Source organism: Oryx dammah, unplaced genomic scaffold (genome assembly GCF_014754425.2).
Source record: "Oryx dammah isolate SB20612 unplaced genomic scaffold, SCBI_Odam_1.1 HiC_scaffold_14, whole genome shotgun sequence".
Lineage (NCBI taxonomy): Eukaryota > Metazoa > Chordata > Mammalia > Artiodactyla > Bovidae > Oryx > Oryx dammah.
Window position 1 is genome coordinate 29,529,350 of NW_024070198.1, and position 25,656 is coordinate 29,555,005.

Sequence of the window (25,656 nt, forward strand, 5' to 3'; positions counted from 1 at the left end):
AATCACCACAGATGGTGACTGCAGCCGTGAAATTAAAAGATGCTTGCTCCTTGGAACAAAAGTTATAACCAACCTAGACAGCTTCTTAAAAAGCAGAGACATTACTTTGCCAACAAAGGTCCTAGTCAAGGCTATGGCTTTTCCAATAGTCATGTACAGATGTGAGAGTTGGACTATAAATATAAAGAAAGCTGATGCTGAAGAATTGATGCTTTTGAACTGTGGTGTTGGAGAAGACTCTTGAGAGTCCCTTGGACTGCAAGGAAATCCAACCAGTCCATCCTAAAGGAAATCAGTCCTGAATATTCATTGGAAGGACTGATGCTGAAGCTAAAACTCCAATACTTTGGCCACCTGATGCAAAAAACCAACTCATCTGAAAAGACCCTGATGCTGGGAAAGATTGAAGGTGGGAGAAGGGGACTACCAAGGATGAGATGGTTGGATGGCATCACCAACTCAATGGACTTGAGTTTGAGTAAACTCCAGGAGTTGATGATGGACAAGGAAGCCTGGCATGCTGCAGTCCATAGGATCGCAAAGAGTTGGACACAACTGGGCGACTGAATTGAATCAACAAAGTAGATTTAAATCCCTGATCTACCACTTGCTAGCTCTTGGACCTGAAATGAGCTACTTCTCAATGATTTTATTTCTCATAGAAAACAATAATATTAAATTGATCTGACCACAGCAAGATATTCTACATTTCCTTAACAGAACCAACAGTTGAGTCAGTATTTCCACTCGCTATGTCCCCTGGTTTATAAAGACTAGTAGTGAAATCTGAACAGTATCCATTAAATGCTTTTTACAATATTTTATTTTCGGCCGGGGGCTTCATATTCTGACTGACCTTAATTTAAGTAAATTACTATGTAGCCAGATAATAAATTCCAAAGTTACTCTAATCATCATGAGAAGTATTTTTCAGTGACCAATTGATACTAATGGAATGTATGCATTTTTATTCATATTCAGTTTAGTTGTATTGACAGAACTGCTTTAAAAATACATTCTGGTACAGAAAATATCCAAAAAGTGACTACAACGTAAGGTTTATTCTGCTGTAGAGTTGATCACATTTTTATGTGGAATAGAAACTAGCAATTTGACTTTTTCCATCATTATGGAATGGCCTTTTGAAATTTAAATTTTCAAAGTTTGAGATAATCATAGATTCGCATGCAATGATAAGAATTAATACAGAGACCCTGTGTACCCTTCATCTTGAAGTAGTATTAATCGCTCAGTCATGTCCAACTCTGTGACCCCATGGACCATAGCCCTTCAGGCTCCTCTGTCCATGGAATTCTCCAGGCAGGAATACTGCAGTGGGTAGACATTCCCTTTTCCAAGGGATCTTCCTGACCCAGGGATTGAATGCAGGATTTCCTGCATTGCAGGCAGATTCTTTACCTTCTGAGCCGATGGAAGCCCCACCCTTCATTTACTTTCCCTCAATGGTGACATCTTATAAAACCATAGTGTAATATCACAGTCAGGATATTGACATTGTGGTAATCCACTCGTCTTATTCAGATTTTCAGTTTTGCTTGCAAGTCTTTTGTATGTGTGTTTGTGAGTTTAGTTCGGTGCAGTTTTATCTCATGTATGTTCATGTATCCACCACCATAGTCAGGACAGAAGAGAGTTCCATCACCACAAAGATCTCTCCTTTTATAACCCTGCATGCCTGCCTTCCTCCTGTGTACTCCTCTCTGCCTCCAGAGCATACATCTTCCCCACTCCTGGCGACCACGAATCTATCCCCTACTCCTATAATTTTGTCATTCAAAGAATATTATATAAATGAAATCATGCTGTATGTAATCTTTTGGAATTGGCTTTTTTTTTTAACTCAATTGTGATTCATTAGATTTATTCAGGCTATTATGTGTATCAGTAATTCATTCCATTTTATTCACATGTATAATATTTTCTAGTATGAATATACCACATGTTTCATCATTCACGTGTTGAAGGATATCTAGATTATTTCTAGTCTTTGATTGTTACACAAGTAAGACTACTGTGAACATTTGTATACAGATTGTGACACTGTGTGAATTTATGTTTTTTTTTTTTAATTAAATGACCAGGAGATCAATTGTTGAATCATTTCGTAGTTGCATGTTTTGTTTTTTAAAATGCCAAACATTTGCTGAAATTGCTTACCATTTTATGTTCCCACTAGCAAGGTGCAAGGGATCCAGTTTCTCTGCACCCTCCCCAGCATTTAAGATTATCATTATTTTTTGTTTGTTTTAGCCTTCCTGGGACCAGGACCTGTGTAGTAATACCTTGTGATTTTAATTTGTGTTTGCCTAATAACTACTGGCTTTTCAGGTGGCTCAGTGGTAAAGAGTCTGCCTGCCAATGTAGGAGACATGGGTTCAGTCCATAAGTCTGGAAGGTCCCCTGGAGAAGGAAATGGCAACCCACTCCAGTATTATTGCCTGAGAAATCCCACGACAGAAGAGCCTGGCAGGCTGCAGTCCATGGGGTCTCAGAAGAGTTGGACACGACTGAGCACACGTTTCTCACTCAGTCCTTTATGTGGTCAACTACCAATAATAACTGATGACGTTAAACATCTTTTCATGTGCTTTTCCACCACGTAGCCTTTTCAGTGAAATGGCTGTTCCTGTCTTCTTGCCCATTTTCTAATTGAATTGTTTGATTTCTTTTTACTTCTGAGTTTTGAGAGTTTGTTATATATTATACATTCTAGTCCTTTGTCAGATGTGTGGTTTGAAAATATTTTGTCATGGCCTATAGCTTTTCTTTTCATCTTCTTAACAGTGTCTTCTGCAGATAAATATTTAAAATTGAGGGGAAGCTCAATTTGTCAGTTTTCCTCTCATGGATCATGTTTTGGTGTCAAATCTGTGAACACTGCCTGGGCTTAGATCCTAAAGATTTTTTTCCTAAATGATTTATAGTTTCTGTTTTGAGTTAATTTTTCATCATGGTAAAATATATATAACATAAAATTTGCCATTCAAAGTGTACAATTCAGTGGCACTAAGTACATTCATAATACTGTACAGCCATCCCCACTATCTAGATCCAAAACTTTTTCATCATCTCAAACAGAAACCCAGTATCCATTAAGCAGTCACTCCCCATTTCTCCCCCGACTCCCACCCCTGCCAGTCATCAGTCTGCTTTCTGTATCATGAATTTGCCCATTCTGTATATTTCATATTTCATATTTCATATACGGAGAAGGCAGTGGCACCCCACTCCGGTACTCTTGCCTGGAAAATCCCATGGACAGAGGAGCCTGGTGGGCTGCAGACCATGGGGTCACTAAGAGTCGGACACGACTATAAGTGAAATTGTATAACATGTGGCCTTTTGTGTCTGGCTTCTTTCACTTAGCTAATGTTTTTGAGGTTCATTCATACTGTAGATGTATCAATACTTCATTACTTTTATGGATAAATATTCCATATATGGCTACACTACAGTTATTGTTTATCCATTCATCAGTTGATGGACATTTGGAGTGTTTTCACTTTTTGGCTATATTGTGAGTAATACATCTTTGAACAATTCATGCACCAGTTTTTATTTGAATGCCTGTCTTCAGTTCTTTTGAGTAGATTCTTAGAAGTGAGTTAATTTTTAAATAAGGTATAAGACATAGGTTGCTCCTTGGAAGAAAAGCTATGACAAACCTAGACAGCATATTCAAAAGCAGAAACATAAAAAAAGGCAAAAAAAGCAGAGACATCACTTTGCCCACAAAGGTCCGTACAGTCAAAGCTATGGTTTTTCTAGTAGTCAGGCATGGATGTGAGAGTTGGACCATAAAGAAGGCTGAGCAACAAAGAATTGATGCTTTCAAACTGTGGTGCTGGAGAAGTCTCTTGAGAGTCCTTTGGACAGTAAGGAGATCAAACCAGTCAATCCTAAAAGAAATCAACCCTGAATATTCACTGGAAGGACTGGTCCTGAAGCTGAAGCTCCAATACTTTGGTCACCTCACTCCTAATGAGCAAGGAGCTGACTCATTAGAAAATATCTTGATGCTGTGAAAGACTGAGGGCAAGAGGAGAAGAGGGCGACAGAGGATGAGATGGTTGAATGACGTCACTGACTGAATGGACATGAGTTTCAACAAACTCAGGGAGATGGTGAAGGACAGAGAAGCCTGGTGTGCTGCAGTTCATGGAGTTGCAAAGAAGTCGGACAAGACTGAGCGACTGAACGACAAGACTCAGGTTGAGGTTTTCTTTTTCTTTTTCTTACTTTGCCTATGGATGTACAGTTGCTTCACGATTTTTTGAAAAGGCTGTCTTGCAAGGGCCACTTTAAACAATTATTTTAAAGCTTTCGAAGAATCCCTATCCCTAGAGTTTCTGTATGTACACATTAATTTTGAAGAAAAGCAAAAGAATTTGTAATGCGAGCCTGAAAGAATAGTTCGGTGGGTTTTACTGGGGTTTTCTTTATATTTGTGAAAGTTTAGGCTTGGATATTTTTGTTACAGACAAAGCGATTGTATTTTCTATGAAAGAAACAGAGAGGTGATGAGGGAAAGATAAAACAAGTAAGCCATAAAGGGTTTTATCCCATGGATGACAGGAAGCCATTCAAGGTTCTAAGAAAGATAGACATAATCAGATCAAATTAAAAGATGGACTTTAAGAAAGATAACTCTTGGTGGAATGGAATATAGGCTCTAGTCAGGCAAGACTGACATAAAGGTGTGGAAAAGTGTTCACACCCAGTTTGAGTGGACTCACTTGTATTTTCTGTGACATTTCTGACTCAGGAACTTGAAAAACAAATTGAGAAAAATCAGCTTCAGATTCATAACACTGGGGCCATTTTACACATGCTGCTTATAAATTGTTACTTTTTTTTTTTTTTATAAAGTTCAAGGACCTAAAATCTTACTCCTAAAACTGGCTTGAGGAGAAAACTTTTATTTAAAGAAGACAACTTAACTGTTGTCTTTAAAGACCTATTATTATTGCTATTTTCCTTAGACTACTTTATTCCCCAGCTCCCAGAAAATAATATTTTAACATGGGGTTATATGGGCTTGATTTCCTAGTCTTAGTGAAACCATTGAACTTTGTTACAAAATACTATGAGAAAAATTCTGGGTCAGCTTTTTAGTGAAGGAGAATAGGTATATGCATTAAGAGGTAATGATTACTAATGGGTTTGGGTGGACTTTGGGAGTTGGTGATGAACAGGGAGGCCTGGCATGCTGCGGTTCATGGGGTCACAAAGAGTCGGACATGACTCAGCAACTGAACTGAACTGACTTCTTTAAAGTTTTCACTTTGGAACCCTTTTTTTTTCACTTCATACTGTGTACAAAGTGCTGAGAAATGGTGGGAATCACTTCTTTGCTTGCTTTATTAGTCTGTAAGTTTGCATTGCTTTCTAAGCAAGCATGAAATTCACCTGTTCTTCAAGTCATGTAACTTTTTATTATAAAAATAATTGATGTTAAATGGTTTAATTTAGCTGCAGGAATGATTTTTAACCAAATATTTAAACAATTGCTTCTGTAAGATGCGCTGTTTATTCCATTGCTAACTTTATTCCCTGACACGTTGCTGTTTGCCTGGGCTTATACCCTCCTTAATGTGAAGAAAATGTTATGTTCTCTAGGAAGCTTCCCTTTATTCTGGGTAGAATCCTTTTCACTGGGTTATAGAAACCTCTGAACTACTCTCAGAGCTCTCAGAGGATTTGATTCAACAGTCCACCAATACCTCTATAAGGCCTGGAACATGGCTGAAAGGAAAGAAGGACCTGACATATACTTATAGCAGGTTATTTAACTCTGGCCTGTTTATCATTATTTCAGACTAATTTAGGAGTTCTCTCTAAGCATAGAAATCACTTAATTTTGTATTAATATGAGCAAACTTTATTAGATTGAGTAAAAATTATTTAGTCTTTAACATTGGTATCATAATCTTCCAGAAAGGTGTTTGGTGACATGTGTCCTGTGGGTAACTATATAATTGAAATATAATTGCCAGTACGTTGTATGTGTTTAAGGTGTACAGTGTGATGATTTGATACCCGTATAGTGAAATACTTGCCATAATATGGTAAGCTAACAGCAGTCTTACCTCACATACTTTCTTTGTTGTTGTTGCTGTTATGGTGAAAACATTAAAGTTGTACTTTCATAGCAGTTTTCGAATATATTATATGGTATTGTTAACTACAGTCATCCTCCTGTACCTTAGATCCCTGGAACTTATAACTGAATGTTTGTACTTTGTTTTTATGTACAACTGAGTGTTGTACTTTGACCTGTACTTCCCCATTTCCCCCACCCCTCAGCCCCTGGCAACCACCATTCTACTCTCTGTAAGTCTGATGTTTTTAGATTCTTCATGTAAGTGAGATCATATCATATTTGTCCTTATCTGACTTGTTTCACTTAGCATAAGGCCATAAAGGCCCATCCGTGTTGTTGCAGGTGGCAGAATTGCCTTCTTTTTATGGCTGAGTAATTCCATTGTGTGTGTGTGCACGTCACATTTTCTCTGTCCATCCATCTCTCTGGATGGACACTAAGGTTGTTTCCGTGTCTTGGCTGTTGTATATGATGCTGAAAGCTTCTCTCTCTCTCTCTCTTTTTTTTTTTTCTGAATTCTGTTTATTTCAGATAATCTTGTGGATCCTAGGTTTTTTCCAGGCTTGAAATAGCAGTTCTGTCCATAGTCTGTAAAATTGCAGATAATCAGTTGTTGCTTAGGATTGGCTTAAAAATCTGTGTGAAGCTTTTAACTGTTGAGCATCTAGGTATAGAAGAGCACCTGAATGACAAGCTACTGCCCTTCCTCTTTATTTCTAGATCCTTGTTAATTCCCAATCCTTACTCCAAGGACATAAAACTTTGAGACTTCTTTTATTAAAAAGCTGTGGTAAATAATGAACTTTTTTAGAAAAAATTTATTTTGTTGAAGTATAGTTGATTTACAGTGTGTGTTAATTTCTGCTGTTCAGAGTGATTCAGTTATACATGTATATACATTCTTTTTCATATTCTTTCTCATTATGGTTCCTCATAGGATACTGTATATAGTTCCCTGTGCTATACAGTAGGATCTTTTTGCTTGTCCATCCTGCATATAATAGTTTGTACCTGCTAATCCCAAAGTCCTAACCCATCACTCCCCCATCCCTCTCCCCCTTGACAACCACAAATCTCTGAGCTTTTGAAGTTTTAAAAAGATCAGAGTGTTTTGAGTCATTTCTAATCTTATTTCCCCTTTTTGGTGTCATTTCCTTAATTTTGACAGATTCTCTATATTCTCAGTTGCCTAATATTTAGAACAGAATGTAGACTAAAAGTCTCAAAATTTTAGCCCTCTTGTGTTTTATGGTATATTTCATTGTAAAGTGGACTAGGAGATGGAAACTGTGGCTTTGAATATTGTCTGATACACAGTGGGATTTTTGGCAGGATATTTAATCCATGGAATCTCTAGATTATTAACCTCTATCTCATTGTGTAGTTGCAAAGATGGAATAAGATAGAAAGATGTAAGAGCATAGTATAAACTATATAAAGTGTTAACACATATATAATATGTTATTTCATTACTAAAATGAGTGGTTAGATGTATTTTCCTTTTTACCTCACTCATTTAAAAATACATTAATCAAAAGTTCTTTAAACTCTTAAGCTTTTACTTATCAGTGTTCCTATTATCAGTTTCTTAAGCCGGTGCTGGGACAACAAAATAAATCTACTACCACAGTTCCTTGCTTTTTGCTGTGTTTTTAGTAAAATTAGTTTATAAGCATCAGCAAATTCAGTTAGACACAAGCTTATTATCTAACTCTGTTCCTCCATTAGGCTTATAGTGCTTTTAGGGGTTGAGGAATAGGTTAAAATCCAACTAAGGGCAACATTTATGGGATTTCTTTTTTAAAAAATGGCTTATTCATAGTCAGTGACCTAGTGTGGTAGACTAGAGAATTGATTTCTTTGTTAATTGATGTCACATTTATTGAGTACCCACTTAGTCTGTACTTGGCCCAGGCAGCATGACATTTACTAATATATGTGAGTTTGTTTGTTTCTCTAAAAACTTTCTCCTTGGAGTTTTTATCTGCTAGCTATAAACTATTTTAAGGAGTTCAAATGGCCTTGTTACAAACAGCTTCTAAGAAAACTAGGTTCCAGAGATTGGTTAGAGCTTTAGATTGCTGATAACTCAAATGGGTATGAAAAAGTTTCTTGGAATAGGTGCTCTGTGCACCACATTTTTGGATAATAGCAAGATGATGAAAAATACTATAGATTAATGTCAATCTGATAACAGTGTAGCAAAAGCTAATTTTTGGAAGAGTATATATGGCTAGGGTCATTCCATTAGTAGTGAATGTTATATTAAAAAGAAAAAAATGCCTGTTTTTCCTGTGGAGAACACATATAATGAACAGATATCCATTCTTTAGTGTTTTCTTCCAATTTTTAAATTAATGAATTAGGATGTGGAAGACAATTATAGAAAAGCTTATTTTTTACATTTCTTTCACTGATATTAATAAGTTGCTTTCTAGTAATCAGATCAGAATTTCATTAAAGCCATATGATGTAAACTGTTTTAACCGTATTTCATGAACTTGAGGGGTTGTATTCTAAAACAATTCAGGTAGCTTGTAGAATGTTGTACCATGGGATTGATGTTTTCAAGTAAAAGAAATCAGTTTTAGCATGTTTTGCAAAAATTTATTTTTAACAAAGTAAGTTTACATTTCCAGGACCAGAATTAATGCAAGAGTTTTTAATGTCTTACAGTGAATTTACTTGGGCTAAGTTGGGTCAGGGCAGCTTTAGAAATGAATTCTATCAGAGAAGACTGTTATTAGAGATAAGTACAGAAACCTCACTAGCTGTTAATTGTGTTCAGGAGATGAGATCAGGTATCTTTGGTTTTTATCAGGGCTTCAGATCCCTAAGAAAAAGGTAGCCCTTGCCTTTTCCCTTCTGGATCTATCTAGAAACTGTTCTGCATTTAACTTCCCTTATTATGAAGTGATTCTTCTTACAGGCAAATAATCAGTTAAATACCATTTGTAGTGAGAATGTTTTTTTCTGTTACCCAATCATTTATATTGAACAGATTGCATTTGTTAGCACCTGCAGAGAAAATTGTGCTACACAAAACTGTCTTTACAATTTCTTTTTAAAAATTATTTCCTTTTCTTCTTCCTTGTTGCACATTTTTGCACTTTCTATATTCAGTTCAAAAGAACAACTAGGTAAAGGGATACACTAATCAGTGGTGTCCTTTTCTCATGGTTTAGCCTTGTGCTGCATCACATCTAAAAGTGACAGGAAGCGTTCCTTTAGCGTGCAGTGACTGTTCCTCTCTGCTAGGTCAGTGATTGTTCTAAGTGTGGTCCAGGATCTGGTGCCAGTCTGCAGACAGAATATGATGATAGTAAGCGTTTAGAAACTTCTTATGGTTTAACATTGCTATGACATCTTAGTGCATTATTTTGTATTTTACAAAAATACTAGTCCATAGCAAATTGGAGAAAGTTCTTCACCATAGACGATTTGAGAAGCACCAGGTTAGATGGCTTCCTCAACTTCTAATACAAGCCATCACAGCCTGGGGCTGGGGGGATGGATGTTGAATGACTGTCCTGTTAGTCTATCTACTGTTGATTGATTACGTGCTCATTTGTAGCAAAGCCCAAATGAATCGTTTCCCTGGCATAAAACCAGGGATTATCCTGTCAGTAATAATTAAATGAATCAGCTGTCCCTGTGGTTTCTGAATAGCTTTTTATTGTTTCTCACTGGATTTAAAGTACTATCTGTTGAAGTTATATAGTCTGGCAGCCTTAATAATTCCTGCATTTTCCCTGGAATTTACTGAATCATTTAAAAAATTTATAGCTGTTTCTCTCTCATATGTTAATAAGCTACATTCACTATAAAATATAGTGGTTGTTAAATATGGCCCGAGTTTGGTCTAACATAAAAGCATGAGTAAGAGAGAAAAGAGAATCTCCACTAACAGTAATCACTAATGAGGAAATTTTGCTGTCTTAAATGTGGCATTTTACTTTTGGATATTTTGATTATTCCTCCTTTAAAAAATCTGTTTGGCAGTTGATGACATTATTGTAATTGAACCACAAGTTTCTACTAGCTCTGAAAATATTCACTCTACAATTTAGCATTATAATCTATTTTTACCCTAATAAAAAAAAAGTGTCCTAATATTTTTTGAAAAGTTTCTTTTTAAAGAAAATGGCCACTGTTACAGGGTAACAGTTCTCCATGACCAATGTAAAATTCAAATTTAATAATGAATTTATTATTAATATGATTGTCCTACTTTGTGTTTATTAATGCAGATAAGAAGGAGACTCGGCAGACGTGAAGCATGAGTTCAGATGCTAGCCAAGGCGTGGTCACTTCTCCTCCTCCTCCCAGCATGCCTCACAAAGAGAGGTATTTTGACCGCATCAATGAAAATGACCCAGAATACATAAGGGAGAGAAACATGTCTCCTGATCTGCGACAAGACTTCAATATGATGGAGCAGAGGAAACGAGTTACTCAGATCTTGCAAAGTCCGGTGAGTCAAAATGATTTAACTTTTTTTACTCTTTGGAAACCATGATACAGTGAGGTAGGAGGTATCTGCTTTTGGGTTAGAAGAGTGGTGTAGGAACGGGGACTGGTTGTCCCCAATTTTTCAGAGGCAAAATAAGTACCTAGTATATAAATTTAATTTGCAACACTTTATTGATAAACTAGCATCATCTTGGTGGTAACTTTTCTTGTGTGATTTCTGAGTGTAATGTTTCATTACAGGGAAACAAAAGATGCTACTAAATTCAAGGATTCTCATTTCAGACTGAGTATCTGTGAAGAACAGAAAGGCATGAGTGAAGAGTTAGGAACCAAGAAATGAGTTAGATACACCCTGTGCACATATGTTCTTCCTTTGGGTATCTTGACAATCATAGGAAGACTTAAGGTTTATGAAGATATCTGTCCTTTGGCAGCTTAATATTCCATGCCCCTAATGTAGGTGCACATATGTGCATGCACACCAAACTAACTAGATTAAACATAGATTCTAACCTTAAGCTGAAAATTCTGTCTGCACAATAACATCCAGACTTTGTAAATCACGTTCAAATGATTTAAGTTTCCTACACACCTTCAGTGGAATTGTAAAGGTCACATATAAGTGTTGGAAAATGAGTGAACAACGTGATTTAACATGCAAATTGAATTCATAACTATATGTGTAGTGAAGATCATGGGTCCCTTAAGCTAGACTTCGTCATACATAAACACATGATGCCCAGGATAGGGCTGTATTAGATTTCCAACTTAGGTACTAAAATAAGCACCAAGACATAGGTGCTGAGGTGGCCCTGGTAAATCATTTTTGTTGTGCCCTTGTGGATTTAATCACAGAGCTTGAGTCCAAAGCCAAAGGGGAATTCCATTCCTGACTAATTCTCCTGTATCAGTGGCCTAGATAAAAGCAAATAGAAGTTATAAAAGCAGTGCAGGCTTTCAGGAATTTAAGTATAGCTTAAATATAAAGCTACCCTTTAAATAAACCCTTAAATCTTTTCCCAATGGAAAGGAGATTAACCAGAAAATTTTTCATGAGAGAGTAAATGTTCAGTAAATGTTACTTTATGCAAACAAGTTTCTATATTTATAAATACTTGAAGGGCAAACTCCACTTTGAAGAACTAACTAATTAGCCAAAGAATTACGGTAATATATAGGATAAAGTAACTGAAAGAATGAGATGAAGTTCAGTTTTTGTTCAAGATTAAACACCAAGATTTCTTTGGTTAATGCTCCAAAGAGAATCATTCAATTCTAAGTAAAGCTTTAAAGGGAAAAGTACCAAACTACATTTTTATTCCAGGGTTTTTAAAAAATAATTTTTCCATTAAACTAAGGCAACATAACTGAGATTACCTAATTTTTTTTTACTTGTGTATTGCCACTATAAGATTGGCTTAAAAATACCAATTTTACTTATGCCTTGAGGAACTTAATGAAAGAATGGTAAAGGGCAGGTACATAGATTGTCATTTCCATGTTTATATAGCAAGAGTGATAATTTTCAGCCCAGAGGAAACAAAAGAATTTTAATTCTTTTTGTACAAAAGAAGATTTAAAAGAATTGTGGATAGATCATTTTTTCCCTAGTTCTTTGCTCGTGAATTTAAAATCTTGTTTGTGAAAGACTTGGAAATATATATATACGTTTTGTCTTTCTGTCACATTTTAGGACATGGCTTTCAAATTTCTTTTAATACAACAAACTTTTCACCAAAGGAAATGATATATGGTGGCCTGTATTACTAAAAAACAAAACTTAGCAGCTTAAAACAACAAGCTTTTATTATCTTATCATTTCTGTGAGTCAGGAATTCAGGAGCAGCTTAGCTGAGTAGATCTAGCTTAAGGTCTCTCATGAGTGTCTGTCAGGGCTGCGGCATCTGAAGGCTCGACTGGGGTGGAGGTTTCCACTCTTTTAAGATGGGTCACTCACCTGGCTGTTGGCAAAAGGCTGCAGTTTCTTGCCACATGAACCTTAACCTGAGGCTGTTTGAGTGCTCTCCCCATGAGGAAGTATCTCAGAGCAAAGAGGAGTCTGCAGTGCCTTTTATGACCTAATCTCAGACATTTCACACAATACTTCTGCCATATTTGTTAGTTAAGAAGTAAGCCGCTAAGTTCAGCTCATACTTGAGAGGAATGAAGCTCCACCTTTGGAGGGGAGGATTGTCCACTCTCTGATCACAATTTATTTTAAAAGCACCACAGTCTGCCATAATTTATCTACCTTCCTCCCACATGCAAAATGCACTCACCATCTCCTACTACCCCTGCAAAAATTTCATCCCATTACAACATTAGCCTGAATGCAAAACATTGACTTCTAAATCCGGTCCAGGTATAGGTAATCCACCTCAAGTGAAATTCCTTAAATATAGTTCCTCTCAATCTATAGACCTGAGAACTGCCCTCACACACATTCAGTGGTGGGACACACCCAAAGCTAACTGCTTTGGACATTCCTGTTCAAAAAGGGAGAAAATTGAGGGTACAGAGGAGTCACTGATTCGTAGCAATTCTAAAATCCACCTGGGCCAGTGTTTGAAAGTTCCCTTGATAAGAACTCAGTCCTTCTACTTAGTAGAAATGAGTTTCCCTGGCTCTTGGCTCTGCCCTCTGGGTTTTTGGTTCCATTCTCTGAATTACTCTTCCTTTTCCTTAAAAAGTAGCCTGTGTTTGCAGCTGTGTATTTTTCTCACCCTGCTTCCTTCTTGTAGAGGTTTTGGAGTTCAAAGACCTCTTTTCTCTTTGTACTCTCTTTGTTTCTTTAAGTCCAAGATTGTAATGTTTCTGTGAGTATAATTTTCTTAAAAACTTTATGTGTCTCCTGTGAATATTGAGGTTCATTCTGTTAGAGAAAACCCATAACCAGTGAAGATCAAAATCAAAGGTATTACTAGTGCATGGTTGTAAGAAACAAATTTGTAAGCTTTCTATTTAAAATGCTGAGTTGATTTGGGAAGAAAGTAAATCAGGAAAGGAACTAATAAAAGCAAAGCATAATACTTTTTTTTTAATAACTGCTTACTGTGTACCAGGCAACTATTAAGTATCAAATCCTATTTAATCCTCAGAACAACTCAGTCAAAGAAGTATTACTGTCCCCTAGTTTCCAGATGAATAAACTGAAACTTAGAGCCATTAAATAACTTACAGAAGGTTTTATACCCTTAGTTAAATAGCGGGGTCTGAGTTTAAACTTGAAACCCACACCCTTTCCTGCTAGGTTTAAAGCAGTCAATAACTATGAAAAAGTTCCACCCGTGTTTTATTCTTCTTCAAATTCTCTTGCTCAAGAAGAGTTTCAAATCAAAAGACATTTTGGTGTCTGTAAATTTGGATGACAAACATAATGCCTTTTTGCCTTGAGCTGAGAAAATAGGAGAAGAGCAATTTGTCTCATCTCAACTCCAAATACTATTTCTTTCTAGAAATGTCATGGCCTTTTGACATGGTTTTTTTAATTTTAATAAAGTATTTGTTCTTTAAAGAACACTGTAGATATTTAGTAAATTCTGAATCCTTGGATGGATGGATATATGAATGGCTGAGTGGGTTTTGAGTCATTAAACACTTGAATGTTGTCCAGTAAGTTCCTACTGAGTTGTACTGCTTAAATGAAAAACAGTTGGCAAGTTTCAGAAAAAGAATGAAAGTTCTTAAAGTCATATCCCTATCAAAGCAGTTAGACTTGTTGAGAGAAGTGTGTAATGTTACTCTGAAAGATAGGACAACAGCAGTGTAGATGTTGGTTGGTCAGGCCCATGACACACTAGCACCTTTTTTTAACTTTTTATTTTGTGGTGGGATATAGCCGATTAACCTGAAGTGACTTAGCAGCAGCATAGTCAATTAACAATGCTGTGATAGTTGCGGGTGTACAGCGAAGGGACTCAGCCATACATATACGTGTATCCATTCTCCCCCAAACTCCCACCCAGGCTGCCACATAACATTAAGCAGAGAATTCCATGTCCTATAGAGTAGATCCTTGTGACACACTAACGTTTCTTAATAACAGGGCAGCGTGTAATGCTTCAGACTTATTTTAAAGATAGGAGAAACTTCAAAGTCATATTCATGTTAAAATTTCCTATCACTATAATTAAGGCCTAAAATTTTAACAGGTCACCTTAGTTAGAATAAGTCAGAATTACCATGATTTATCTGATCACTTTAGAAGTTTCAAATGGAAATATTCTTTATTAACTGTTTGTAATTTTATTAAAATGCCAGCTTTAAGAAAAGATGTTATTCTAACCTTTAGCTTTATATTAATTACACGTAGATACAGGAGAAAGATCATCCAGAAGAAAATTTGGTTTATGTGTTTTTTCTCCTTTCAACAGGACCAGTGGTAATCTATTTCCAAATGAATACATTTCTTAATGGAGAAATTCTAAGTAAGTTTGTTATGCTCCTAATTCCACTTGAGGAGAGATCTAATAACATAATTGCAGGGTGCCCTGGGAGCAGCAAGTCTGTAATCTGTTTTTCTTTTTGCTCCAGTTTTTCTTTCTAGTAATTATTATGAGGTATAACACCCAGCTGTGGGTATTTAAAATCCAGCTCTGAGATTTATCAGTATTCTGTTAACCTGATTTTTGTAAGTTAGACGTTACTTATAGGTCAGTCTGTATAATTTTTTTTAGCCTTAACCAAAACTATCACATTATCAGTTTCTTTTATAAAATAGGTTCTTTTCTGTGATTTAAATAAAAATTATTTCATTTATTACCACTTGCTTCTGAAAGTTCTTAAGGCAGAAGCCTCGAGATCTGATATTTCAAATTACTCCTACTTCTGGCTTATAATATACATGAATATATTAGCTCAGTTGGTAAAGAAACTGCCTGCAGTGCAGGAGACCCGGGCTTAATCCCTGGGTCAGGAAGATCCGCTGGAGAAGAAAATGGCCACCCACTCCAGTATTCTTGCTAGGAGAACCCCATGGACAGAGGAACCTAGCAGGCTACATACAGTCCATGGGGTCACAAGAGTCGAACATGACTGAATGACTAAACCACCACCATCTGTGTATACTCTAAGTATACTCTTACCTGACATGAATCTCAAATCTCTGAATCCTTTATGTTTTTACAAGTTTATTTTTATCCATACATTTATGAATTCAGAGTTACAGAATCACTCCCTTAACTGACAGGAGATGTACCGAATAAAACAGTATGAGAGTCAGAGAAGCCTTTAAAGTCATCCTCTCTCTAACTTAAACATTTTGTTTTTCACCTAGTGTTTTTTTTTTTTAACCACACTTTTTTGGACATGTGTTTTGCTGAGAGAGGTATCCCAACTATAATGTTCTGGGGACAAACCAAGTTTTCAAGTAGGGTTTTGTTTGAATTGAAGAATTAAATGACTTTTCAAAAATTTATAACTTTCTGTGAAGATTCACTTCTTAGTTTAAAGAAGAAAATGAATTTCTTCCCTTAGATGATGGACAGGCCTAATTACACAGGAGGAATTTCTCATTCGAGTGACAGACTGATAAGACTGTTTTCTAGAGCTTCAGATTCCAGTGCTAATCACGTGTGAAATGGATCTTTCCTATCACTACCTCAGTTAAGATGAGATCAGATTCTTTGCTTTCTTTCCGAATATCTAGGAAAATATGAAGAAAAGAAGCTCTAACTTACCAACTATAATAATTCAGCACTGAACTAGCCACTCAGGGATTCTCTAGAAATAGAAAAACACAGTCCCAGCCATCATATATTTAACTGTCTAGTAGGGTAGGAAAAATAAGTCACAGTCCTGATAAAGCCCTGAATGCAGTATAGGCAGATGTTAAAAGAATTCAGAGTGGAGTGGGAAGAGAAGAAATATGGAGGTCCCTCCTAACTTGGTGATTAAAGGAGAGACTTCGAGGAGAATGTGGCATTTAAAATGAGTGTTGAGTATAAAGGGTAAGAATTCATCTGGTGGAGGAACAGTAGAAGACACCTTTTCCATTTGGTGAAATACAATGAGCAAGGATAGAAAAGTACATGTTGTGGATCAGAGTATGAGGTGGTAATGGGAGATACAGCCAAAAGCTGACCCAACAGACTGTTGTGACCCAAGTTAGAAGTCAGCCCATTTTCTCATCATTTCTAGTTTTAATCTGCTTGTATCGATTTTTTGTACATGCATATAGTTCTTGTTTTGGATCTGGGCTCACCACCACTTAATTGCACTGTGACATTAGGAAACTCACTTAACTTGAGCTTCTCTTTCCTTGTTGGCAAAAGTGGACCTCAGATGATGATTGTGACAGTTAAATAACATAAAGCATGTCGTGCAGTGCCTAGCACAGAGTAGATGACTGTTTTATAGAAATGTATGTACATGGGATTAAATACAATACTGCTGATGTAAGCAGTTTTATGCTTTCGTGACAACACTTTGAAAATTATAATCATCATTCATTAGACTATATCTTGGCATTTGAAGGCCCTAAAGAATCTATCACTCCGTTGGCATTCTGCCTTAGCGCATTCATGTCTTCAGGGTGTAACAACCCCCAATACCTCCTCTTCTCTGTTTTTCTCCATGTGAGAAGGAAGATGGTTTATGCTGTAAAACCACATATGTGTGTGTGTCGTTTGATCTTTTAACCTGACTCTTCTAGCAGAGACCCTAGGGAATTGTTGGTTTAATCTGACTTCAGAAGCCCAGCAAGTGATCTTGCTGCCCTACTTAAAAGTGAGTTTCTCATTCTGCTTTAATGGGAGAATTCCTAGCTGTAAGAGGGCAAGTTTTGATACTCCAAGATCTGCTATATAATTTTTATTGCTTTATCTGTCATTATAACCTAATGCTCTAATCTAGTCTGAGAGGTTTGCTCATGCTTCTGACCACAGCATACCTGCTGCCTTATTAGCTGTACAGACATACCTAAGAGATATTTCAGCTTCAGTTGCAGACCACCATAGTAAAACAAACATTGCAATAAAGTGAGTCACACAGATTTTGTAGGTTTATATTATACTATAGTCTATTAAGTGTCCAAGAGCATTGTGTCTTAAGAAAACAATGTACATACATTAAAAAATAATGCTGTTGGATAAATGGCACTGTTAGACTTGCTCTGCACAGGGTGGCTACAAACTTTCAATTTAGTTAGAAGAAAAAAACACGGTATCTAAAAAAGCACAATAACTGAAGTGCAGTAAAACAAGGCACACCTGTAACTGGATTCAGCGACACAACTCATCTCTGATACAATTAGGCAGATATCCTATATCCACGTGAGAGTTTGAGATTTGAATCACTATTACATTTACTTATTATGCAACCACAAGAAGTAATTGCCTGCTTCAGGACTTTATTGTGAGATTCAAATGAATCAACTGTAAAGGATTATTTTATTAATATTGAATTTTAGTAGGAACATGATTATCCACCATAAAGACAAACAAAATTTTTATTTTTTAACATAATATTTTAATGAAAGCTTAATATGTTTATTGATAAAATTTTAAAGCCAGCTCAAACAGTTTTATATCATTAGTAAGTTTTATACTAACAGTTTTATGACTGAGGTAATTATCTGAACAATATTTCAAAAATATTTGCAACATTAAGAACTGAGTTACAAATGTTCATGACAAAAAATATTAAATCTTCTGGAATAAAAGAATTCATATCTGTTGAAGCACTGTCAACTATATAAAAAGGCTGGGAACATTATGAAAATTATTTTCTTCTCCTGTACTGCATAGAAGCTATTCACTAGCCTTAAAGGGGAAATTCATATATTTATCTTAATTTCAGAAGGGCTTGCGCATTCCTCTATGACACCATGGATCATCTCAAAGCTTTAGGATGGTACTCACTATCTTACGGGATAAATGGAAGTTTTTTTAAAAAGGCATTTTCACTGATGAAAAAAGCATTTGACCTGAGTCCTTGTCTCTGACATTTACTAGCTCTGTGACCTTGAACAAATGTTTCACCCTTTCTTATTTAGCTTTCTCAATACACCCAGCAGAAATTTCTCATCAGGATTGTAAATAACTGTGATTCTCTTGAGCAACTACTTGGTTTTGTTGTTTTCCTTACAACCATTGTAAGTCAGCATACTGAGCGATTGTCGTGATTCATGCTGGCTGCTGGAAACTTTAGATGGAAATTGGCCCATCTCTAACAAATGATACAATTTTATAGTGTGCTCTTTGTATCTCACCCTCATTCCTGGCTCAGTCTAACCTCCATATGCTTATTTTCTCTTTAGCTTGATTTTTCCTACTGATATTTATTTTTGTGTCATTTTAAATGGAATCTGCCTTAAGTTCTTGCTGAAACAATGTAAGGTGCAGGATTCAATAAAATAAATAATGCCTACTTCTCAGAGCTATTGTGATACGTATAGTAGGTATAATTTTTTTTTTTCTCACTGAATCAAAGAATATTGGTTATAGCTTCTTTGAATGGAAGCAGGTTAAATAGAGTTTGATTTTGAAGGGAAGATAAAGTTTCAGAAGAACAGATTGGCCCATTGCCAGATGTCTAGAAGTTTTTTGTAGTTTATATAAAGATAAATGAGTATGTCTGGAAGATTCTTTTCCTTTCAGCCTTAAACATGTTAAAACACTCATGTTAGCCATCAGTATGAAGGTGTCCATCTATCTTATATGCAGCTCACAGCCGTTTTATGTTCACAAGGTCTTAGAAATATATTAATGGAGTTTTCTGATAAGTGTAATGTGTCTTTGTCAAGGATATTTTATACGATGGTATCTCTGGTTTAAATCACATACTTAAATGAACTAGATAAGTCAATGGAATTAGATGGTTAGAATTTTTTTATAATTATGCCAAGGATTTGTGTTTAACAAGGAAAAAGGAATACCATGTTTAACTGGTATAAACTGCACTATGAACTCAGAATTCAAATATGGTCACAACTAGTATTTTTTAAATTAATCATTCAAGCAGCATCTTTCTCTTGGAATTTTTGCTTTCCCCTAAATTGTCCCAAGAACTTAAAGTGGTTTACATAGTCCAGAAAGATTCATCAGTGATTTCCATATCCAAGCTGTGGTGTATGGTACACATGTCTGCGTCTATGAGAGAGCCACAGCAGAGTCTGTTCAGTCCACCACTGACTGCCGTTGCCCCTGCCTCTCCCTGCCACATGGTGGTGGTGTTGAAACCCTTGCCCAACAGGAGATGCAGGTTCACTGCTGACTCATGCCTCTGCAGGCCACCACGGTGCAACGGGGAAGAAGGACCTCCTACGCTCTTCCCGCACTAAGCTCAGTTAAGGTGTTCTTTGGTGCTCCGTGGTTGAGCTCCCAAGATTACAGTTATTAACACTTAGCTCTTTGAATTCACATCACAGATGCCTTTCAACTGTTTTCTAAAAACAATGCAAGCATGAGTCAGGACCGGTTCTAATATGTGCTACCACCTCGTAGCCTTACAACCACATTTCCCTTTCAGCATGAGCTTCTGTGCTGTTATCTAAATTTTTAAAAAACATTCTTCCTTCTGAAAACCTCTGAGATGTATTCAGCCATCTCTAAACAAGGCTCCATCGAAGCAGCCACTCCAGGAGATTGTATTCCCAGCCTTACAAGGAAGACTACTCACAGGGACTCGAAGGAGAGTCACTCTTCTCGGGAGAATTTCCCAGTGATCTCCGTGGTATTTATGCCTGCTGTCTTGGAAGAAATGATTACAAAGCAGTATATTCTGCCTTCTCCCTCTTAAGTGAAGTGGGAACAAACTGAATGTACTTTCCAGCAGGGCATTCTGCTACACATGTAACTAATCTCAAATGGAAGAGCAAGGTCTGGATAATTTACATTGCAAGAGCCTTCATGTTTAAAGTGAACGAATATAGACATGAGCAAGAGAATATATGATTAATAAACTAAGTGTTGGTTGAGTGTGATAGAAATACAAAGCCAGCTAATTCAACTAATGTGAAGGATTGGGGGATTTTTCAAATGATGAATTATATTAGCAACTCAAAGCATACTGGAATAGAAACTGTTCTTTTAATATTCAGTATTTTTATTTGTATAAATACTATCTGCCACACTTACATCCCCCTTCCCAAAAAGAAGAAAAGCAGAGCTCCAAAACAGGAACATTTAGTATGCAGAGTTGGAAGAAAAGTTCTTTCTTTAGCACAGTGTTGCAGAGGGGAGTAATCAGCTCCCTGCTCTTTATGAGTTTGTTTTCAGAGTTTATAGAGCTAAGGAATTGCCATGGAAATCATAAAATGGAAGCCTTGATTTACTACGTCTTAGTGAAGACTTTTGCTGGGAGTTGCTATAGTCAGAGGCATGTTCCATTCAGATAAGGAGTCTATCCTAACCTAGATAATGAGCTGCTGGGCAAGGAATGGGTCTCTTTTTACATCAGACTATACTGGGTGCTCTAGTTGCATATTATTAACAGAGTTGCCTTTACCCGTGCCTTTGTATTGTGGATGTTGTAATAGCTCATTTTCTTAGAGATTAAGAATGCCTAATGATTTTCCATCCCCTGAAAGCAAGCTTCTTGCAGCTGCTTCCAGTGTTTTAATTTTCTTATTTTGTGCTTTGTATTTGTTTTTAAATAGTGTAAATGAAAGTTATTCCAGAGAGGAATGGGGGAAAGATTGATTATATCAGAGCAAGTTATGTTGGGGTCATTCTGCTCCACGCGACATGCATGTGCTCAGTGATTACTTTTGTGTATTACAGGCCTTTCGGGAAGACCTGGAATGCCTTATTCAAGAACAGATGAAGAAAGGCCACAATCCAACTGGTTTACTAGCGTTACAACAGATTGCAGATTACATCACGACCAGTTCTTTTTCGGGCTTTACTTCACCTCCCCTCAGTACGTCAGTTTTGTAAAGTTTGAAAAATTGTAATTTCATCTCCACTTTGAACAGTGTACATTTCTAGCAGCATGTTCTGATCTGGCTCAGTACTTCAGTTTATAACATCTAATACTTACAGTAACATAGTGTTAGGGTCTCTTAGTTTATCATACCAACCAGACATTTACTAGGCTTTGGGAGGATTACAAAATAGTTATAAAATGTGGTCCATGCCCCAGATAAATGCATATTTGAGTTGAGACATACACTGAATGCACAAAAGATTAAAACTGCAAGATAACTGTAGAGGAGAAAAATTACAAAGCAACTCAAAAGAAATTGTCTACTGACTTTTCCTAAGTCATCTTGCTATGAACTCAGAGTTGGAATGGGTTATGGGGTGAAGTGGACCAAAAGAAGTTTATGAAAGAAGAGAGCTCAACTAACCAGACTTTAAAACGATGGAGCAATAGCAGTTAGAACTTTATGTAAAAGAGGTGTTAGCACATTTTATCCATTCAACAGGCCTTTACGGAGAGCGCCAGTTTGGTGGACTGAACACTGTAAGGATGCCAAGAGTCATAGCTTGCTGAGTTCAAGCACTTAACATCTCAGAGAGAGACATGCACAGAACTGACTGCTGTACCTGGGCAGCTACAGAATCCTAGGCTTCAGGGACTTTTCTTTTCCTCCTCTTTCTTTCTTTGCTACTTCCTTTTTTTCTTTTTTGTTAAAGATTTACAAGTAGGAGTTCAGTGAATTCAAGTACTTCCCAGATAGAGGAATAGCATGCAAAGAGACATGACGGTGGGAGCGAACAAGGTGTGGGTAGAACCCAAGTGGGTCAGTATCATGGCACACACACGCTGCTTAAAGAAGTTTTGAAAGAGTCCCAGAGTGAGTTATAAGTGCTTGAACTAGAGTAGTGGTTGTGGGAAAGAGAACAAAGAGATCAGGGAGAAGGGCATATAGCCAAGGAAGGGGAGAGAAGACTTATCAACAAGTTTGAATGTGGTGATGGCGGGGGTGGCAGATCAGTGGTGAGAGGGATGATGAGTTCCAGCATCACTCACTCTTCCCACTTGGGAGAAACTGGAAAAGTGAAAGATTGAGCTAGTTGATCCACTTTTTCTATAGTACTGATCATCTGACATGTGCTATGCACCCTAACAAGAGTATGTAGGGCTAAGGGCCAAGAGGCCCACAGTAGTACCACACAGGCCTGGAGAAGAAGTCTAGGAAAGAGGTGGGTAATGGTAGCCAGGAGAATGAAGACAATAAAAGTTGAATTTAGTGATTGGGTCATTAGAGATTAAGACTAGTTTTTGTTGCTTGGTGAGGGCAGAAACTAGACTACAGTTTAATTGCATTCTTAAATATTTTTTGTTTGAATAAAAGTCAAAGAGGTAAGGTAGCTTTTTGTAGATCTTATCAGCTGTTACCATTTGGATCATATGACCATATTCCCCCCCATGGTATGAGCCTAACTCCCGAACATCACTCCCTACCAAGTACTAGATGAAACAGCAAGGCGATAGCTGATACGTTTTTCACTCTCAGTGTGCTTCCCTAGAGGAAGATAAGCTAATGCAACGTTGTGTGGGCTGGTAAGTTTCAGATCATCATTTACAGGCTGGGACACTCCCAGACTCAGGCTGCTTTCTGGCAACTAATGTTCAGGTAAGGAATTATTTGACCTGAATCTCTCTCCCCAATTTTTCCTCTTAGGTCTCGGCATGGTCACACCTATCAATGACCTTCCTGGAGCAGATACATCCTCGTACGTGAAGGGAGAAAAGCTTACTCGTTGTAAACTTGCCAGCCTGTACAGACTTGCAGACTTGTTTGGATGGGCCCACCTGGCAAATACATACATCTCAGTGAGTCCTTCAGCTTTCAATTCCTTTTTTTAAAATCCCAACTTGAAGGCAACTATGCTCTCCTCACCTTTACTCAGAAGTCTAGTTTTCAAACCTTGTTCTCTGAATGAACGTAGCATGCTGGACCACAACCTCATCCTGATTTAAACCTTATCTTTGAGAGGCTACAGTTAACCCCAACTTTCTTCTCCACTTATTACCTGTGTTTCTTTAATTCAGACCAGTCGCAGAACCTGTCTGAAAAGAAATCCTCCTGGCAGGATTTTCTCTCTGTGTATTAATTATATCTGAGAGTCAGTGATTTTTTTTTTTTTAATGCTTTAAAAAGCATTTGGAGCAGGGAAAGTAGAGGAGACAGAGATTTCCTCCTTGGTCTTTATTTTTTAAATATATTTTCCCCGTTCTTCATCATTATCTTGTTTTCCTGTTGCCACACTTGGAAACAAGACAATATTTGGAAGCAAAAGGTATGGAAATAATGTGTGATGAAAATGGCACAGATATGAGATACAATCTTCCTACGACTTTTCATTCCTTCCTCCAGCTGTTCGTTGGTTTCCTCTTTCTTTTCCACCTTAATTCCTTCCTAGGAAGAGATTTTTTTCTCTTTCCTTTGCCTATTTCCCCTTAATTTCCATAATATAAATCAAAATTATAGTCATATCTCATTGGGTTGAATAATATTGGCATTCATTTATCCTGAGATGAGCTGACCCTAAACAACCTTAGAACTCCCAAAATAACACTTTAGGTAAGGCCAGTAAATGAAGACCTGATGTCAGAATTTTTTAGCAAGTATTGAAGGCTTGAGGGAAGAAAACTTTTCAAGGCAGGTTTCATGTTGCACGCCTTTAATTTCTGCTTTGTCTACCCCCCCACACACCCAGATATCTTAGTTATTCATTATGAGTATATTCTTAGTCATGTTTACACTGTGAAATATAAACACCTCCTAGTAATTCTGTTTTGTTTTGTTTTGTTTCTCCCAGGTAAGAATAAGTAAGGAGCAAGACCACATAATAATAATTCCCAGAGGCCTGTCTTTTTCTGAAGCCACAGCCTCCAATTTGGTACAATTTTCATTCCTATGTTACTTTTTCTGTGCTTCTTTGTGCTTTTCTGACAGCTTTTAGCTTTTAGTACTGGACAGAACAAGAAGAGGTATGGATGGCAAAACATTTACTAGTGAACAGGGAAGAATTTGGAAAGTTAATGTTGATTTTTTAAAGAAGAACTTTAGGGTTCAAGAAAAACAGGCTGCTTGAAGAGCCTAATAAGTGAATTGGTCTAATCAGTAAACCTAGTCATGTTTTGAAGAGAATCTTTTGATTTTTTTTTTTTTCCCTGTACTGTAATTTGCTTAAACACACACACACAAAGTCTGTATGTTTTATAGGTAGATTTAAACAAAGTTCAGTTGGTATGAGTATAGGGTGTGACATTCTAGCATTTAATTTTTCATAATTGTACTCTGGAGCACTGTCACTGCCCTCTAGAGCAGTAGGAACTTTGTTGATTCTAGTGCTGTAGTGTTAATTAGCAAATGGACGTTTTCCAGTGAGTTCAGTAAACGCCAGACCTTCAGCAAAGAGCTGAATTTATTCAGTCTCTTAAAAACTGTACTTCTTGCTAAATGCTATTTTGTTGCAGACTACATGTTGTAAATAAAATTCCGTGGGAACAAAGCCACACCCATTCTTTCACAGTAGTTTGTGGCAGCTTTTCTCCTATGGTGGCAGAGTTGAGTAGTTGCACAGAGGTCCACAAAATCTAAAATGTTGGCCTTCTGGCTTTTGACAAAAAAGTTTGCCACCGCCCCCCAACTCCAACCCCACCCCAACCCAGTTTAGCTTGTGGAACACTGGAAACTTTAATGCTTATGTACCAATTAAGTATGTCTTTCTGATTTTTCCAGGTGAAAGTCAATATAATAGGAGAAGTGGTTGATCAGGGAAGTACTAATTTGAAAATTGACCATGCAGGCTTCAGTCCCCATGCCGCGATATATTCAACACGTCCTGATGTTAAGTGTGTGATACACATCCATACCCTTGCAACGGCAGCTGTAAGTCACTGAAGGGCCAAAACCAACAATGACCCTGGGAAGTGTGTGATTTCCATGGCTTTCCTTCCATGATACTTTATAATCATTCTTTCAGACCCCACCATTTGAAGTCATTTTCAAAGTATTAATCCTCTGCATAAGAAAGCAAAAGGCCCTCTGGACTAAATGCTACTGTTCTAGGAAAAAACTGGAGAGAACATTTGCATTTTTTAATGAATCAGTTTAATAATTGTGTCATTGAGTTCTTTAGCGCAAAGCTTCTTTCCTAGTA

At 37.0% G+C, this 25,656-nt stretch overlaps 1 protein-coding gene across 10 annotated transcripts in view; it reads left to right on the top strand.

The window, feature by feature from the left end:
- The window catches only part of ADD3 (adducin 3), a 129,083-nt gene that overhangs the window by 89,956 nt on the left and 13,471 nt on the right, over positions 1-25,656 (top strand). For all 10 annotated transcript variants that reach the window (XM_040254405.1, XM_040254400.1, XM_040254403.1 and 7 more), the window contains 5 exons: positions 10,375-10,598; positions 21,319-21,457; positions 23,169-23,320; positions 24,310-24,390; positions 25,236-25,385. In XM_040254405.1, coding sequence (XP_040110339.1) covers positions 10,404-10,598; positions 21,319-21,457; positions 23,169-23,320; positions 24,310-24,390; positions 25,236-25,385 — 717 coding nt within the window. In that variant the 5' untranslated portion in view covers positions 10,375-10,403. The remainder of the gene's footprint in view (positions 1-10,374; positions 10,599-21,318; positions 21,458-23,168; positions 23,321-24,309; positions 24,391-25,235; positions 25,386-25,656) is intronic.